This window comes from Cyrtonyx montezumae, unplaced genomic scaffold (assembly GCF_038088225.1).
Source record: "Cyrtonyx montezumae isolate F1298 unplaced genomic scaffold, pur_monq_1.0 scaffold_15, whole genome shotgun sequence".
Lineage (NCBI taxonomy): Eukaryota > Metazoa > Chordata > Aves > Galliformes > Odontophoridae > Cyrtonyx > Cyrtonyx montezumae.
In genome coordinates this window covers 9,088,025-9,107,315 of record NW_027071881.1, presented here as the reverse complement: position 1 = coordinate 9,107,315, position 19,291 = coordinate 9,088,025, and the positions used below count along the sequence as shown (strand labels likewise).

General features: G+C 55.9%; 1 protein-coding gene across 3 annotated transcripts; it reads right to left on the bottom strand.

Annotated features, from left to right (window-relative positions):
• Positions 1–348: 348 nt before the first annotated feature.
• On the bottom strand, positions 349–14,635 carry CUEDC1 (CUE domain containing 1). Of its 3 annotated transcripts, none has more exons than XM_065732116.1 (12): positions 14,426–14,635; positions 10,844–10,912; positions 5,542–5,974; positions 5,064–5,185; positions 4,465–4,573; positions 3,297–3,465; positions 2,829–2,912; positions 2,170–2,259; positions 1,581–1,674; positions 1,350–1,408; positions 1,115–1,185; positions 349–993 (listed from the first exon to the last, which is right to left on the bottom strand). In XM_065732116.1, exons 3-11 carry the CDS (start codon positions 5,836–5,838, stop codon positions 1,118–1,120), a joined length of 1,092 nt encoding a protein of 363 aa, XP_065588188.1. In that variant the 5' UTR covers positions 5,839–5,974; positions 10,844–10,912; positions 14,426–14,635; the 3' UTR covers positions 349–993; positions 1,115–1,117. The 3 variants fall into 3 exon arrangements, with proteins under 3 accessions (XP_065588188.1, XP_065588189.1, XP_065588190.1); XM_065732117.1 differs by lacking the exon at positions 14,426–14,635 and adding an exon at positions 12,185–12,313; XM_065732118.1 differs by lacking the exon at positions 14,426–14,635 and having other exon boundaries at positions 10,844–11,034.
• Positions 14,636–19,291: the final 4,656 nt, after the last annotated feature.

Below are 19,291 nucleotides of genomic sequence, written 5' to 3'. Positions count from 1 at the left end.
GTTTACGTAATTATTTTTAGCCTGACAGCATCTCAGGATGCTGCAGAGATCCGAGTGCTGCCTCCCCCCAGCTGCCCCTGCGTTCTCCTGGAAAAACAATTCCCAAGGCTGGGAGTGCTCCTCCTGCCCCACGCCGGCTCATGAAACTCTTGTGCCAAAAACACCTCCGCCAGCCCCAGCTGCAAACCCCAAATCTACACCTTACCTATGGCAGGGGATGTCCCTGCCCGGCCCCAGGAGCAGCACTGGAGCACTGCACCCACCAGGATGTGTCCTGGCCCGGCACAGATCCAGCCCTTGGTGCTGCCCCGCAGGGAGCAAGGCCGTGAGGGTCCGACTTCAAGGCAGTTTGAGCAATGCCAAAGGCAAAAGTTTAATGCAAAGGGAAATGCCTTGGAAAAGAAGGCCTTTCCTTTTATAAACAACTTATATTATTTGACTATTACCTGATCTGAATCTCTGCTTATTACTCCTAGCAATAGTAGACGGCGGTTTTTAGTTTCTTTCTTGTGTGTTTTCCTGCATATGCAGAGGGAAGTTACATCAGATCACCACAGAGATATGCACAGGGACGCTCCGCCAAGCAGCTCCCACAGGAGGGCATCCCCCTTAGCACAGCCCACGTGCACTCTTCAGATGGCACTGTGTGGATCCCACAGCAGGAGGGAGGGCTCCTCCCTGAGTCCCAGACCCACCAGCTCCCGTGCTGCAGCTCACACCAGCTGCCAGCTGCTTCCTTTTCTTTCTTTCTTTCTTTTTTTTTGGCTGATTTGCTAGATAGAAGTTGTTTTCAAACCTCTGGTAAGAAAATTTTGTGCCTCACTTCAACGCTCGTACTTCAGAGGAGTACAACAGCAGAGGGGGAACAGCCAAAAAAATGGGTTATTTATCATTGGGTGTTGTTTTGTTGGGTGTTTTTTTTCCTTTTTTCAGCCATCTTCTTATTAAGCCCTTTGCACATTTCGTGCCAGCAATAAACCCCAGCGCTGGGACCTGGAGGGGAGGAGACCAGGAGGAGGGAGAACAGTGTGTGCTCAGCCTCAGCTGCACCACGGCCAGCACCGTCCCATCACGGTGCTGGGGCTGTCCCCAGTTGCAGCACCACAGCCCTCACCATTTACTGCCCTTCCTTCAGCGTCTCCTCCTCTTCCCGGAGGTGCTGCCGCCGTGCTTGAAAATCTTCATCTGAAAGGCAGAGGCAGATGGGTCAGGAGTGCCACTGCCCCACATGTGGTACCGGTCCCAAACCAGTGAGGAGGCACAGAGTGGCACAGCATGGCACAGCATGGCACATCACAGCATGGCACAGCACGACATGGCACAGCACGACATGGCACAGCCTCCCTTACCGCACGAGTGTCCCTCGACGTCATCAAGAAGATTTGCTGTGGACGCAGCTGTCCCCAACCTGCATGCTCTGCTAAGGAAAACTAGGACATGGTCGTAGCACTACGAACCACTCCTCACAGCCCAGAGCTGTGGGGGCACCTGGGGACGCTCCTCTCCAAACTGCTGCCCTGCAGAGTCCCCAGGAGTCCCAGTTACCAGGGGCAAATGGCAACAAGCCCCTTTTAGGATACACCTGGTGCTTCAACAAGTGTTTTCGTTTTGACTTCCTCATCTTCGTCTTCTCGGAGAAGGCTCTGGCAAGTTCAAACAGCTTCTTGCGTGTTGCTGGAAGGAAGCAGCCCAGTGAGGGTCTCACCCTAAACTTCCCCCAAGAGCTGCAAGGGGTGGTGGGGAGGAGACAGCTATGGGCAAGAGCCACTGGAGCCAGGAGCAGCCACTGTGGTGCTGGGCACCGAGAGTCAGGTTCTGCCACCAGCAGGGACACAAGTGGCCCTGGGCCAGAGGTGCTGACGTTTGTTCCCTTTCATTGGGATTTCTGTGGTACTCCCTACCCATGACTACCCCAGGCCACCCCAGCGGGTCTTGGCCAGCTGCAGTCTGAGTCAGGCTGCCCAAAGAACTTGGGTTTGTTTTGCAATGGGAGAAGCAAACTGTGACAGGCTTAAGAGGAAAGGGAGAGCTATAGCAAACTCCTCTGCTTCCTCTTCTGGGATTCCCGACACCACCTGCATCATCAACGCACACCACAAAATATCCACGCACTCCTCCAGTCCCCCACGGGCTTCCTGCTGACAGACTGGAGCATGGAAACCAACTCACATTTTCCCATGTGTTTCAGTTTGTCTCTGAATAAGGCATCGTCAGACACGGCACTGCTGGCCTCACTGGTTCCAGGAGGGGCTACATCACCTGGAAGGCAAATGTTTGGGCACCAGCAGCACATCTGGTCAGTGTCAGAGCCAAGTAACAGTGAGCAGGACAAGGGTACAGAACTCCATGTCCGGCTCTGGGTGACAAAACCCCTCTGCAATCTGGGGTGCAGAAACCCAGAGGCAGTGACCCCAACTGGCAGCTGAGTGGCTGCATGCCATCCACCCCAGACCCACTCAGGGACATGGACAGCTACCAGTGCTAATTCTGTCCCCAGGCAGCTGCCTCACTGCTGAGGTTAATCAGGATTACTTGGGAACAGTCATTATGCCTCCCAGGCACAATCCTCTGCTCCCATCAAGACAGCAGGCTTTGTCAGCCCTGGGAACTGTGCCTGGGGGACGAATGGAGGCGGGACACAGGAAGCAGGTGGGTGAGCACCCAGCTCCATCAGCTGCCTGCCCTACTGCCATGTGCTTTTAGGGGCTCTGTGCAGCAGGGAGGGACCAGCTGGGTTCCACTCCAAGCATCCACATCATCACATGGCATGGCACACTGGGTGGAGCTGTGGGGCATCCCGCTGATACTCCTGTGCACCTTGAAATTACCTGGTATTATGGAGGAGAAACAGAAATCATTGCTGACAGCTGCACTGCTCGACTTGGATTTTTTTGACTCATATTTCAGTCGATCTGAAAAACAAAAAGCCCTGGTCAGACTCTCGAGGCAGCACGCATCATGCTCCTTGCCTGTACATGCCCACTGCACTCAATCCCTGCAGCACAAAGGGACAAGCTCTGCCACACCCCAGGGATGTCAGACATCCCCACACTGCAGCTGGGAGTGGTGGGAGCGGGCAGGCAGCCTCCCCCCAGCCCCAGCACCACCGCAGCACAGCGACCGCAGGCAATCTGTGGGAGCCCACAGCAGAGGAAGTGAGTGTTCACCAAAACACAGTGGTTTTCCAGCTGCAGCGGATGGGGATGAGGTCGACACACCACAGCAGCAGCAGCAGTGTCCCCAGAGTGGGGCACGCACCTGAAAAGCAGACAGACGTTCCTAAAGATCCTTCTCACCTCTCTCCAGGGCGAGGAGAAAATCCCTGTTCCTCTGCAGCTCCTTCATGAACTCCTCGTTCTGCAGGAAGAGTGCGATCCGCTCGTCCTCCAGGTACTGCTTCCACCTCCTCTCCTGCTCCAGGGAGCCCTGGCCCCGTGGCACGGGCTGCTGGCATCCAGGAGAGCCCTGTGCAGGAGGAAACAGGGGCAGAAGTCAGTCCATGGCCACAGCACAAAGCTGCTGAGCTCACGTGTCTGACACCAACACCAGGCAGAGCCAGGGCAACACTGCTGCATGGGAGCAGAGCTCCTGATGTGGGAATCACCTGAAACAGCTCCTTTCCAGATCATGTTTTTAATTTTAGATACATAGGGTTGAAGCAAGACGTGGAAGTGAAGGAGAACAGTCATGCAGCCAGCATCACTGCTTTGATTTTGCCCAACTAAAATGAGGAGACTGCAATTTCCTGCTGGCAGTGCCCCAGTGCTCACGCTCTCTCTCGCCCTCTCCAGCTCCCACTGCATCCATACATGTGGAACAGCAGAGCCACACTGCACAGGATCAATCTCTCCCTTGCCTACAGTATCTATCTGCAATATCTATTACTGCTCTCAAAGTGCCATAAAAAGCAAAGGAACACAATTAGCAGGGAAAGAGAAGGGCAGCTGCTCCTCTTTCCCCTTGAGCCCCAGTGAAATGGCATGCTCCTATTCCCAGAAAGGTATTGTAGCCTGAGAAGCTCAACTTCCAGGCAATTATATATGGCAACACAGCAGGCTGCCTTTGGAGCAAAAAAAGGCAGGGAAAAGCTGATGCATCTGCAGCCCTCCCCAGGCCCCTGCCACGCTGGGAGGGCACCAACCCTGATGCAGGGGTGCAAAGTGGCCACAGGATGCCCAGGGGACACACTGGACAAAGCTGAGCCAATGCCCACTTGGGAGTGTGCTCAGTCCCCACAGGATGCTGTGATGCCTGCCCCAAAACTGCCAAGAAGAGTATGAGTACCCCAGTTTCCAGTGAGGACATCCCCTGGATGGAACCAGACTTTATACATCACATACACAATGCTTCCCCAGGAGCATTGGCTGGTCCTAGCATTTCTCAGCAGATCAACAGAGGTGATTTTCAATCAGAAGCAACACACAACTCTTGTTCATGCCACAGGGACTCAGGGCCAGTGCTCACCTCTGTGCGGGCAGCTTGCTGGGGCAGGATGCGCAGGAAGTCCTCGGGAAGGTTGCCCAGCAGCGGTGGGTTCCAGTTCCTGTAGCGGCCGGGCCCTGGTACATCCATCCTGCAGTGAGCACAGCCAGAACCTTCAGCCAGAGGGAACTCAAACACCACTGAACAGTGTGGTGCAGGGACCCATGTCAGCAGCCACCTGCCCAGCTCCCCAGGGGTGTTCAGGGGCTGGGAAATCTCACTGTGGCTGGCTATCCTACAAGCCCGTGGTCATACCAGGTGCTGCCAGGGATGAGCCGAGCTCCAGGGCTCTGCCACAAGCCTGGCTGCACCAGCCCTGCAGAGAGCTCTTCCCCACCACAGGCACAAGGGCTCCAGGTGCCAGAAGCAAGAGGTGCCAGGCCCCAGCCACATAGCACCTGGCTTTCTCTAAAAGCAGTGAGTACTCCCTGCCCCAAGGAGCTGATTTTTGCTATTCTGCTCGCTCCAGGGGCAGCTCTCTTGCCCCCTCACCTGTTCAAGTATTAGGGCCATTTTTTACTCAGCTGCAAGCTTCCTTCATCCACCTTGACTATGTCCTAATGCAGAGGCAGTAGACTCACCTGGGTGGGGGGGTGGGAGGCACACGTGGGCTGCCCAGCACCTGGCTCTCATAGGCTGGAGGGGAGTATACAGGGGGAGGCTCCTCATCCGAGCTGTCTGGCTCCAGGGTGCGCTCGAGGATCTGGGGAGAGAGGAGGACAGGGTGAGAGTGAAATCGAGCAGTGCTGCGAGGAGGATGGGGCCAACCTGCACTGGGAAGGTCTGAGGCCATGCTCTGTATGGAAGAGACACTGCATTTTGGCACCGTGGGGCAGGAGCCAAAGGTCTTCTATTGGTTTTGGGGAAGAAAGGAGGGAGGAGAGTGGTTTGGCTCAAGCCTCAAGCACTACCCGAGGCCAACCAGCCAGGCTGCAGGCTACAAACCAGCCAAGTCAGCGTTCAGAGGGCTGTCAAGTGGCACCTGCAGCAGCCACAGGCCTGCAAGGACAGCCACTCACACAGGGGCAGAAAACGAGCCCAAGCCGGACGCAGCAGTACCTCGGGGGGAATGCTGTCCTCCGAGTCCGAGCTGTCGTCGCAGCCGCTGCCGTCCAGGTTCATCTGCAGGAGCTGGTCGATGGTGGCATCCACGGCGCCGTTGTTGGCCCTCAAAACGCACTCAATGATGTCGTAGTCCATGCTGGGAAACATGGTCTTGAAGTCCTCCATGGCCTGGTTGAACTCCAGCCGGCGGACCTGCCTGGCAGGGCGGCTGTTGTTGAGCTCCTGCGCCGAGGAGCCGCTGCGTGAGCCGCCATTGCTGCTGCTGCTGCTGCGCCGAAAGAGGCTCGTCATGGTGGTCCTGCTGAGGTGGGCACCTCGTCACGGGGCACGGCCCCGGCGGCCGGCCGGGAGCATGGGTGGGCAGCGGGGGCACCCCGCAGCCAGAGCTCCGCACGTCAGCCCCCGGCACGCTGCAGCATCCCACCACCTGCAGGCACAGGGAGACAGCACGGAGTGACCACCAGGGAGACACGGGACCCCGAGGAGGGGGGCAGCTTTGGGCTCCGCAGAGCCGGGACCAGCAGCTGGGCTGAAGCACGAGGCACATTTTTGGTAACCACCTTCATCTGAAGCCCACCTCAGAAATCCCTCCTTCTGGCGGGTTTTGCTTTCTGCTGGAGAGAGGAGGGGGATCTGTAACTTCTTCCTTTTGTGCTCCTGCCCTGCTTGCTCAGTGCCAGCAAGCTGCAGGCAGGGGCTGCACGAGGGCACTGCGGGTGTGCAAGGAAAGCAGCCAGGGCACAGCGAGATCTCCGAGGAGGAAACGCATTTAAACTCAAACTGTTCCACTGCACCCCGCGTGTGTGGCACGTCCCCCAGGAGGGCACCCAGGAGCTCGGGTCGCCGTGCCGGGCGCCGCACAAACCAAACACTGCAACGGGAGAAAAATGGCACTGCTTCCACTGCACAGGGCCCCACAGACTGAACGTTCCCAGGTTTGACATTTGTTTATAAACACGGCGAAATCTCTCTTTAAAATATAGGATGGAGTCATCTCAGTGCAAGGGGCTAAAACACTCTGCAGCACAGCAGATCGACCCTTGGGAAAAGCCACCAAATCCGAGATTAACATTCGCTTTAAAACCATAAACAGATTATATCCAGCTACTGCCTCTCATTTGGAAATGCGGGGACAAATTCAGCTCTGGATTAACTCCGCCGTTTAAAAAGAATTACCCCAGGAACACTTTTGATCCGTAATATCATTTTCAAAGGCTTTTTTACCCAAGTAGCAGGCGGAGAGTTCAAGATAGCTGTCCCTACGTTTGTATTCAATTGAGAAGAATGTGCCAAGCACATTTCTTAGTAAAACACTGCATAATCAGATTGAAACCCGTTAAGCAGAGCAGCCACCTCTGAAGGTCACCCGGTGCCCCACGCAGGGCCGCGCTGCACGTGGGAGCCCAGCCCTGGGGATCAGCACCTCGTCCCACCCCTGTCGGTCAGCTTTGCTCTGGCATGCTGGGAGCAGTTACAGGGCTCTGGGCAAGTCGGTTACGTGGAGCCCACACCAGATAGCGTGACTGGGAGCAGCTGCCTGCGGAATAATTGAAAGCTTCTGGTCGTAAGATGAAAAAAAAAAACATGAGGGATGGGGACATGTGAACGCCAAAAAGGCTCTGCTGCATGTCTGGCTCCGAGCAACGCTGAGGGACTGCGCTGTGAAGACATCCTGCTGCTGATGTGGAGAAATGCAGAGCACTACATCACTGCGAGTTAAAATCTGGAGAAAAGCAAGTCACCCACTGGCACAGCTTAACTAAAGAGCTGGAAGTCCCATGCCCAGCATCCTCCTCTATCCCTGTGCTCGGGGCAGGCAGCAGAATCCCCGCTGCTCACTGCTGCCTTGATGCCAGCAAGGGGCTGAGGGCACCAGGAAAAGCAAAATCCTTCAGATTACCCAAAAAGGAAAGAAGAAAGCTGGTGGCCAACTGTGACCCAAGGCGAGGGCGTCCTCCCTGCTTCCCTGCAAAGCCTGACCCCTTGCAGGATGGACCTGCAGCGTGAGCTGCTGCCTGTTGGCTCACCTCTGTGGGCTGCAGCCACAACATGCAGGAGCCCATGCCCACGGAGCACCCATGGCTGTGCTGCACCCATGGCTGGCACAGCCGGGTGATCCCAGGGGCCCGGCAGTCCTTCGCTCCGTGCTGGGAACAGCAGTTGCTCAGCTCTGCTGAAAGCAGTCCTGGCAAAGGAGCCAACAGCTGTAACAGCAGCGGGACCGACTGCTCCCAGCCCTCACAGCTCAGGGAAAAGCCTTGGCACCGATGCGAGGGGGAATGTTCTTTCCCAATGTCTGCTGTGGCTCAGACAACAGATGGGGCTGTTTAAGGGCGGCTGAACGGGAACGGCCCCTTCTCCCCTGCTATTGCCATGCTGCGTTCGTAGGCTGTCCCCGCTCAGAGCTTGGGAGGGAGAGCTCTCAGAGTAAGACTCAAACCGGAGGCCTTAAGCCAAAAATCACTGCTTCAGCCCCAGGGCTCTGCCTTCAGCCAGGCCCCTACAAAGGGACTTCACTGCAACGGAGCTGCGAGCTCAGGGACTGCTCGGTGGCGGAGGTGTCTGCCCAGCACTGACTGTAATAGGATTAAAACCAGGGTGGAAAGGAAATGATCGGGAACAAAAATTAGTGTGTACCAGCACATTGAAATTCAGAGCACACCCCGGGGACGTGCAGGATGTGGCTGCGTTAAGTCTCCAAAATCTCCTCTGTCACCTTTCTGTTGGCTCCAGCAGCCGTGCACACACCTCCAGGTCTGTGCCCGTGCTCTGATCCTTTCACGCGGAAACAGGCAGGCGTTCGGGGTGTGTGTGAGGGGCTGACAGCCCTGCTGACAACACGGCTGGGTTTGGACATGGGCACTCATCCAGCAGCTGGGTGCCCCCTTTGAGGTGTTGGAGTCCCACACTGGGGCTTCCCTGTGACTAATCCCAGGTTTCACATGCATTTGCCACGCCACAATTACAGTTCCCAGTCTTCCAAATGTGGCTTGTATTAATGAGGTAGTGCCAGATCTTAATCAAAAACCTGCCTGCCTGGTGAGGCTGCCTCGCACTGAATTCGTTGGAGGTAATTTGATCGTGGTAGGACGACATTCCTAAAATAGTTGAGGGAATTCGAACATGAAATCAGGTTTCCAGGAAGGGATTAAAGAAAAATAGGTCAAGCAAGTGTGAGCGATGAAAGTAACCCTGTATCGCTCCGTATGGGTTAAACACATCTCTCTTCAAATCTGTCTGGTGTCAGTGTGTCATAAATTAGAAACAAGAGGCTGCTGAAAGCAGAGGGGCAGAGAGGAGGTTACCCCACGGCGTGGCTGCGCTGCCGTGACCTTTCCTCCTCCGGCTTTCACTGCTGACATCAAAATGCATTGGTCCCAGCTGGGAGATCAGTGTGTGCTGGGCTGAAAGGTGGCAGCAGGAGGGCAGCCACGCGGGGACGTGCCCTGGGTCAGCACTGCCCTAAGCTGTCCTGCTTTGCTGCACAAGCATCGCTCACCTCAGCTGCTCCTGTGCTGAGTGCTGTGACCGGTGCCGGCATCCCCCGGATCACACCCACGTGGAGGTGTCAGGACCGAGCCCCAGCTCGGAGCCCTACCCCAGTGCTCCACTTGTCCCAGTTCACCCACCTGCACGCAGCCCATGGTGCCAGGCGGCCCTGCAGGGCCCAGGGGCTGCTGGTGGACACACTGCTGGTGCCAACACTGCGCTGCAGGCAGCCCTGTCCCGCAGAGCCCTCGCACCATATGGTGCACAGCCCCATCCTCAGCCACTTATCCCTCCCTTTGTGCTCCTGGCCCAGCACAAACCTTTGCACAAAAGCACTGGGGAGCTGCAGAGAGCAAAGGAAAGATAAATTCTTGCAGAGACAAAGGTGCTCAGCTCTGGCAGTCTGGGAGCAGGGTTTGTCGGTCTGCACCTCGCTGCTTCCAGGCTCACACAGGAGCTCAGCAGGAAGAAAACTGATGTTCTGGGGCAGGCAGGTGCTCAGGTCCTGTCCGGTGTCAGCACCATGACACCGTGGTGCCACAGGGCCTCCGGTCCCTGAGACCTGAGGGCCATCACTCAATACACAGAACAAAAATGGGTATTGATTCACCAAAGGCTGTGTGGTGCAGAAGGAGCGCGGAAGTTTCTATGGAAACAAAATGAGTGGAGTGAAACTCTCACCCATGGGCATGGTAAATTATTTACCAGGACAGGCCCTTGTCCATTAGGATGTGGTAAAAAGATTTAGAAGCGGTCATTACACGGGCTGCTCGCAGCCACCTCCATCAGGTCACTGCGATCACAGACATCGGGTGGATGAAACCCACGGCCACCGCTGCAGCTCCAGGGCAGCTCAGAGCCCTGTCCCAGAGCAGAGCACTGCAGGCAGAAAGGATTAATTAAGCTGCAAACAGGAGTTCCTGGGTTTATGAATTACTAAGCCATGCAGCTGGTGGAAGCCCTGCGAGAGCACTGAGCTGACAATCCGGGCACTGCTGTGCCCTTGTCCTGGGACACGGTGTCACAGCATAACCACGCTGTTCTTCTGTCTTCCCTTGTGCAGGGTGACATTGCTCAGCAGAGGAGAACCTGCCTGAACACTACGCCTCGCCTGGGACCAACAGTTAATTACTGACACGCCAGCCTGCTCCTGCAGGAGTGCCAGGAATGTTTCCTGAGGACCCTCCGGTGCACTGTGGCTGCGGGAGGGGGAGATAAAAGCCCTTGAAAGCCACATGATCACGTTCACTGCACTCCTACTGCACATCAGGATTTGACAGGGGAACGATGCGGATCCAGAAGCCAGGGCAGCACGCAGAGAAGCGTTCAGCCCCTCCCAGGGTCGCTCAGCTCCAGCTCCCAGCAGCACACAGACCTTGTGCCCCAGCAGCACGCTCTGCCCGGCCACCGAACTAGGGCGCGCTCCTCCTCCAAGCCTCCAAGCCTCACTTCTACTTTGTTATTTTTAAGTTTGCATAATTAATTCACACACAGCTCCGTCGCTGCACTGTCCCAGTTGCTTCGAGTTCATCTGACAGCTGCAATTATCAGCCAGGGAAGCTAAAAGTAGCGAGGATTTTATAAGCAGTGGTTTAGGACAAGCTAGAACGCTCCATCAGCACAAGAGGATTAGTGCACCACCGCAGCTGTGCTGTCCGTCTGCCCCCAGCGGAGCTGTGAGGTCCACAGAGCTCCACATCCCCTCTCCAACACCACTCTCGTTCCTTCCCAAGCACAGGGAGCCCAGAATCGTCTCCATGGGATGTCCCCATGCCCCGTCCCCACCACCAAGCCCCCGCTCCGGTACCTCGCAGCACTCCCGCGGAGCTCCCGACCTCCTGCGCACGCTGTCCTCGTGCCAGAGCTCCACTGCCGCCTGGAAACAGGGAGGGAGAGAAAAAAGCACTGTTAGAATGGACTCTGTAATTGAGTCAAACCCTAAGATCAGCTCGGGGCTGAAACATTGCAGTGAGTGAGCTGCAGGTGCGCCCTGCTCCATTTTCTGGAGACAATCCGCCCTTTTTTCCCCCACTACCACCCCAGGGATGCAGGCGAGGGCAGGGAGGGATGCCAGGAGAGGAAAGAAATGCCACCTCCGGGATCTGGAGCTCATTTTCCTGTAACTCAGCAGAACAGAGCTGGGAGAAAGCACAGGGCGCCAGAGAGACACGGGAGTGCAGTCAGGTACCCGCGGGGCACAGCACAGTGTCGGATGAACTCTTTCAGGGCAATGGAAGCAGCTCCATTCGAGTAAAGCATCTCCAGACGCCGACAAAATCCACCCAGTCTGCAGCTGAACGTACCATGGGATTGTTACCAGTGCCAACAGGGGCAGCCCCACAGATGCCAAAACTTCCATGGTGCTGCCCCAGCAGCTCCCAGCCCAGCAGCGTGATGGGGCCACGGGGCAGCCCAGGTGGGAGCAGCAGCTCCCTGCCCGCAGCAGGGACATGGCAGCATGGTGCTGGGAAGCCACCAGGGCTTCTCTCCTGCTGGCTTGGATTTTAAGACACTTGTTTGTTTGTTTGTCGCTGGGCAACCAAGAGAGGATGGAAAAAAAGAATCAATATCACATTGTCACCTATGAGTCACTGCTCTGAGCCCGGTGAAAAGGCCCATTCTTCCCACAAGATGCTGGGGAAGCATTCAGGAAAAGGGAGAAGAGCCCGAGGTGCCCCACGGCCACCAGCACTGTCCCCAGGCCTGAGCCCCGTCCTCCTCCTGGTGCCCACAGGCAGAGACACCAGCTATTGGCCCTCGGATGATTTTCCAGGACCCTGAAGGCAGTGAAGGAATTTGCATTTATATTTGCATTTCCTAATTGCACCCCCAGGTTTCCTGGGACAGCGGCCGGGTTTGGTTTCCATGACACGTTTTGTGCGGGCCGGGAGAACCGAGGAGGGCACAAAGGGGCCACAATGGACCTGCCACTCACCACCATCAAAGGCAGCACCGGGGAGGGGGCACCACCACGTCCCCCCCGGCACTGCCAGCTCCAGACCACGGAGCCCAGGAGCGGGCAGTGCTCACAGGACACCGGTGGCTTTGGCACCATCCAGGGCTGCCTGGAACGTTGTTTGGCTTTTTTAAAGGCTGATGGTTTCAAGGAAAGGCCCTGCAGGGCCTCCTGGCACCACTTAGCCCATACCCAAAATGAGAAGTTAATCAAAGGCCTCGTTTTCACATTTTCCAGTTGAAGAGTCAGTGCGTTTTGGTGGTTAATACGTGCGTCAGGGACAGCTAACAGCACGGATGTTCAACAGAGGCTTTAAAAAAAGTAAAAAAAAAAAAACAAAAAAAACGCAGTTTGAAATTTAAACAAAGTGTCTCAACTGACCAGATCCCAAGTTTCTCGAGTTACACCACACCAAATGAACGGATGAATAAATAAATTCTCGGTTGACCTTCTGTGTGACTGTACGAGGAACTCAGCCCGGCAGCAGCCGTCCCCGTGCCAGGGCCCACACCGCCACAGCACCTGAGGGGAGCAGCAGGTGGGGTGGGCTGGGGGATCCGTCCCAGTACTGCTTGAGCACTGCAGTCCCACAGGCCCACGGGGCTGAGCACAGCTCGGCATGGCACAGCAGCCCAAGGAGAGGCCGGAGGAGAAAGGGCAGGAGCAGCCCCACAGCGTGCTGCTAGTCTAACCCTAGTCCCTCAGCATGAAATCCAGGGGAGAGGACTAGCTCAGAGCAGTCTGACAATGCCTTTTTTCTTCTAAGCTCCCCGGGACAACTGCAGTTTGATCACTGTTCTCACAGGGTTTTACCCCTCGTGCCATGGGCACCCACAAAAGCTGCCACGTCCGTGCTGCAGCCAGCCTACACGCACCACAGCCTGACTCACACCGAAGCTGCAGATGCCCGAGCTGACGGCAGAGAAAGGCTCAGAGCTCCAAGTGATGGGCAAACCGGGACAAACAGCCACCAGAAACTGCCTGAGCCGCAGCACTGCCACTCATGCCCACAAGCACCCCGTGATACTGACAGCACACGCAACCCAAGGCAGAAGGCAGCAGCACCCAGCAGCACCCAGCTCCTACCCTGAGGTTTCGTCCTCGTGGCAACAAACCAAGCACCAGCCCACTCCAGCTCTCCTCCCTGTCCAGGCAGGGCCGCCCGCCACACACAGCATCCCCGTTATCTTTACAACACGGGCTGATAAGCACTCGCTATCACTGGGGGACGCCACACACCACTGCACACCCCCATCACACACACACAGCCCCGAGCCCTGCCAAGGGACACCCCACTCCGTGACGCTGCAGATCCAGCTGGGTGCTGGCGTCTGGGGGAGGCAAGTGAGATGGAGGAGGCAAGGAGCAAAACCCTTCCCTGGGTGCCCCTGGGCACCCCCACCAGGCAGCCCTGAACCGAGGGTCGGCCCAGGACAGCCGGGATTCCTCACGGATATTGTCACCCCCACGTTTATTTTCGGTGGCAGCAGCGGGAGGAGGCGTGAGGAGGAGGTGCGACTCTGCCGCTTTTATAAAAATAATAAAAAGGAATCTTCCAAACTGCCTGAGGAGGCTGACAACACTCCGAGTGCCGCTTTGAAGTGCTGATTTCCAGGGGCGAGGCAGCTCTCGCTCTTCTCTGTTGCCGTTCACCCGTGACAACTTCACGGGGCGCGTCGGGGACACACGGAGCCCCAGAAAGCTCCATCCCCGCGGCTCAGCACCCGGCCCGAGGGCCACCACCGGCCCCAAGACCACCGGCACCTCGGTGCACGCGGGGCCCGACACACCTCCCGCGCCAAGCTCCTCGATTCATCCCCAGCAGCCACGTCCGGGCTCGAAGCGCATCGCTCTGAGCGCGGGGAGCGCGGGCACGGGACGGGTCCCGGCACGGACCGCCAGAGCCCGCAGGAAAGCCCCGCGGGCACAGCCCCGGGCCGCGCACCCCACGCTATGGGCATCCCACGGGCAGAGCCGCTTCGCCCCGCGGGGCTCTCGCGTGGCGGGACGGCCTCGGCCGGAGATGCCCGAGGGGAAACGGGACAGCCGGGCCGGGCGGGGGGGGGGTGGGGGGCAGCGAGAAGCCGGGCCCGGGGCCGTCCGCTGGAAGCCCCCGCGGCTTCAGCCCGCGCTGGGCCGTGCCCGCCGCTCCCCTCCCCGCGGCCCGGCTGCGGCCGACCGCCCCCGAGCAGCAGTGCCCAGGCCCCGCGGGCGCCGAACCGGCGGCCCCGTCCCTCCCTCCGCTTCGGGCTCGGCCGAGCCGGGGACAGCGGGCGGACCCTCCTGGGCCGCGGACCCTCCCGCTCCCGCCCGGCCCCGCCGAGGCTCCGCGCCGCGGCCCGCACAAGGCCGGGAGGCACCGCCCGCCCCGCTCGGCCCGACCGCGGCGCACAAAGAGCCGAGCCCGGCCCGGCACGGCCCGCCCCCCCTTACCGGCGCTGCGGGGGCGGCGGCAGGCACGGACCACGCCGGGAACCATGGAAAGGAGCCGGGACGGGAGACGGACGTGGCTGGCGGGCGGGCGGGGGCGGGGGCGTTCGCCGTGCCCGGCAGATGGGGGCGGCGCGGCGGGGCCGGGGCCGGGGCGGCTCGGGATGGAGGGGGGGGGGGGGGGGGGGGAACGCGGGGCCTAGCGGCGGCCGGGCCGAATCGCGGCCGGGGCCCTCGGGACCCCTTTACCCCCGGGCCTGACCGCCCGCCCCCTCGCGGCCCCCGCCGTCCGACACCGCCCGAGGCGTCGAGGGCGCGGCACCGCCCGATCCGCGCAGGCCTCGGTGCGGGCCCGGGCTCGGTGCGTGCCGCGCTGCGCCCGCGGGAGCGGAGCCCGCCGTCCCGGTGCGGGCTGCCGGCCCCACCGCTGCTTCGGGGTGGTTTTGTGTTCGCGGGGTGCCCCGGGTACTCCAGGCCGGAGCACCCCCACGACGACGAGACGGCGCTCCCGCCCCGAGGGCTGCACATGAGATACGGATTATAACAAAGCATCACTTCAACCACAAATAGAAAGCAGCCGCCTCCGGGATCCATTGCTACAGCATCTGACAGCTTGCAGCCATACCACATAACAGCTTAGGACAGGAAGCGATCTCCTCTTACAAATTACAGGAGTGAATTTACATAGGGCAAACACTTCCCGTTTTGTAGAGACCAGAGCGAGACCGCGAGCGGCAGCGGCGGAGCACCTCGCAGCTCTCCAAACCCTTCCCGACGCGCTGCGTTCCCCAGCAGGAGGAAAGCCGTGGTGTGTTGAGCACGGCACCCGCCAGGGTCAGGGTCGGCCAGACCAGCGGGGAGCTCTGCTGCTGGACCACTGCATGCATTGGTCCGAGGATCTCGGAGCTCGGCCCTCTGTGCAGAGGTTTTTTCCCCACTCAGTCATTCCATCCACGTCTGGCAGCTCAGCAGTCCTTTGCCTGGGTAAAAATCTGCAAGGCTTTGACAGGGAACACAGACAGCAGTGAGAGCAAAAACATTAGAGGCAAATCTTTGGCTTTCAGTGAGTACAAGTACATATGCCACAACATTTGCCTTCCCAAAGTTAAATACAGATCGGTGCATCTTCAGTGCCTTGCAGAGGCGCTTCGTGACTGAAATATCTTTTCTGAAACCAGCCTTGCTTCGGAGGAAACAGGCGCTCAAATTTCTTTACTGTCCTTTGATACGGATCCTTGCTGCAAATGACACTAGCAAGGAAGAAGAAATGGGAAAAGAAATGCACAACTATTAAGACATAAAACAGTGAGTTTAATTCAGCCAGTTCCAACTAAATTGATAATCCACTGGGAGAAAAACAGAACAAAACAAAACAGAAGTGTCATGGAAAACACAGAACATGGGTTTGTCTTTGACAGCTGGCAGTCACAACCTTGTGAAAAGGAGGGTGTGATATTTCTGCCTTTTCTGAAAAACAAAAGGTTCCACACACTCTGGAAGTCCCCCCGTCATTGTTACTGGTTGGGTGAATTTTGGAGGTAAGGACAGCAGAGGTCTATGCTCTCTGATGTGAGCCCATGTCAGATCCCCATGTCGAAATGTTTTACAGATGAAGAAGTGTCTAAAGAAAAACCCGGGGCTTTAGAATGGTTCAGTCAGCACACAAACCCGAAGAACCAAAAAGAGAAAACCCTAGGATTATTTTGAGAAACACGAGGGCAGCTTTCCCAGCAGCCTGACATGGGCTCAGGAGAGAAGAAAGCAGCAATGCACCAGGAGCTGTGGGCCAGCCGTGCTGGCGGAGCTGGCTGGACAGCACGGCTGAGTTTTTCTTAGCTCTGAAATACTTTTTCCAAACCAATACCAAAAAAGGTTTGTTTCTAGGTCAAGACCTCAGCACTATATTTTAACCAGGAGTTGACAGTCAAATTTTAACACAGCCGTAAAATGGATTCACAGTAGAAGCTCAGGCATTCTTTTTCTAATTAGAAAACAGTCCCTGAGCCTTGTGCATTTAAAGGTGAAAGCTATTTTTGACATAAAAGTTAGCACGTAGTTCCTGTGTCACCCTTCTGGAAGCTGTGACTGAGAGATCAAGGATAAGCAGCAAGCAGAAATGTGATGCATTAAATAATAGCTAGAAAGGGACTCAGTTTAAGATTTCCTCTGCCTGACAATAATGCGAGGACATGGTTTATTTTTACGCTCACTATTTATCCTAAGCAGCACTGGTTAGAGCGTCCACATAAACGCTGAGGAAGAATCAGATCTGAAAGGCATTTACAAATGCCAAGTGCTTTGAATGGCTGCCTTTTGAAATACTGTCACATCTGTTGGTGAGGTGGATGCTCCGAGGCACTACGGCAGGACTCTGCACTGAAAATCTGTGGTCTGCTCTTCAAGAACTCAACGGGGATCCCAGGCAGGTTAGAAACTAAGTGAGCATGGGATGCTTTCAGAAACCTGGCTGTTTCTGAAATGTTCCCTCTTTATTTGGTGGGGCTCTACCAGCTTTGATTGTTCCCAGCAGTTCTCAAAATACGTCTCGGTGACCGTTTCTAAATAAAAGCAAGCAAAGTGCAAACAGAAACACGAAGGCTTATCGGCCGTGCTAATGCCACGCGCTGATCCCTGAGGGCCCTGCCCCTTTATGTAACGTGGGATTGTTTCAGCTATTTGCAGCCTATTGCTCCTGGGTGTTTTTCCTTAAAGCTCTGTGGGATAAACGCAGGCATCAGATACCTCCTCCTGACACTGAAACCCTTCTTCTGAGCCTCCTTCTAAGAGGGGGAAAATGCAACGGGAAACAAAATTTATCTCACACTGGGAGAATACCAATCTGACCAGAGGAAATATCCCACCGACACCACTCGGGTGTAACTCCTCAATGGCAAGACATCAGAGCCCACCCCTCATCTCTCCTCAGCCCGAAAAGCCCCAGAAGGTTGTGGGCACTCCGAGCAAAGCCCTGGGAAGGCTGCTGGTGGCTCTGGCAGCCGTGCCACACTACTTACTTGCTGCTGGCCCACTTCTCTGAAGCGTCCAGCCAGCACCAAGGCGTCACTGCAGCTCTCCGTGCAGAGGTGTTCGTGGCACTGAGCTGACTGCTCTGCCTTTCCGCAGCACAAATCCTTCCAAAGCAAAACTTGGGTTTTGTGAAACTTCCGGTGGGTGCTAAGCTGTTACCCTAACCCTGGACGCTTACAAAAAGGTCAGGAGAAAAAATCAAAAGCCCCGGGGACCACCTGCAATCAGAGACCTGAATGGACTTGGATGTGAAAACCGACTCAAATCAACAGAAGCGATCTGCTTCCCTGCGCGTTGGGCGAGACCCAGCTTCCAAGTTTCCTTCAAACCAACCAGGCTACAAGCTCGGCGTAACGGGAGCATCTGTTCTTCACATCTAGGGTTTTCTGAGAGCCTTCATTTCCCACTGCCCATGGGACACACGTCGCCACACCAAGCGCTCGCGTGCCTCCCCCCAGCAGCCGTTACCACGGGGCAGCTGCTCAGGGTCCAAACTGCTTGACCAGGCAGCTTCGCTTCGTCAGGAAACAGCTTAATGTATCTCGGATGATGGCAGTACAAGTGAAATCAATGCCTGCGTTGAGACAGCTGAGGAGCACACCTCGGAACCATTTATGCACAGTACAAAGCAAATGTTTACCCAAGTACAAATGAAACAGGTTGACAATCAGCTAGTGCAGCTTTGTGGACATAAACCAGGTACATTTGAGCAGAACCAACATAAAATAAAAAGGAAACGGCCCTTTTCCTATCCAGTGCTAAGAGTGCCACGGTGAGTGGTTTGGGAAGTCTCTGGTACACTGAACAACGTCCGTGCCAGCGTTTAATGTGTTGACTCTACTGCTACTCTGCTGGGATAAAAATAACACCAGCAGGGCACGCTGGCGGGACGATGGATCCCCTGTCAATGCTACAGTAATTGACAACATACAATTAAGTCTCACACCTGTTTATTGTAAGTAAATCATAGATAACCACTTCTAGTACACATTTTCACATCGGCTTTTAATGCTTTTGTTTTTCAAGCTCAGGGACACCCAAACTTCATCTAAGGGTCATCTCTGCAGTTTACCCAGATCCAGAATGCCATACCTACTACGTAAAACTGGTGCAAGTTGGTATCACTGCGGTGGGTAACAGAGATGGCTTGGAAACTACACAACCCAACATGCAACGCCCGTCAGCGCGGGCTGCTCTACGCTAAGGGAGGAGGGTTTTTTGCTGGGGTGCATTCAACTCACATGCCTCACGTCGGCCGTACCGGCCTAAGTCATGCAGCTGTCTGCACGCAACGCTCTACACAGTGCAAAAACGAAGACGTCTATACATCTGGAGTAAGAACAGTGGTAACAAAGTCATAGCTACATATTCTTCTCTACATTTTTGTTTATTGAGACAAACTAATTAAAAGGCACAAACATAGGGCATATGTTTACATGGACATTATAACAAACATATACATTAAAAGTGTAGGAATGTGTTTCCTTTCTGCTAAACAGAAAGTTCCTAAGCTTTTATATATACAAAAGTTGTACAATTTGATGTCCTAAAGTACAAAAGATCATTTATAAAATTATTTTACACTAAGCTCTATTTTTTTTTTGTTTTGTTTTTGTTTTACTATGTAGTCCAAGCCCCTAGAACAGTTCCACGTAATGACACAGATACCTGCCACCTGACCCAGAAGTCTGGCAATCTGCTCACACTGACACGCAGGTAGGTCCGCTTTGACTAGTCAGTCCTGCTAGCACTCTGTGAAAATGCGCACACGCTAATCTCCATAGCTTTCAGCTTCATTAAAATAAAAACATCTCAACTCCTTTTTTTTTTTAATTATTATTA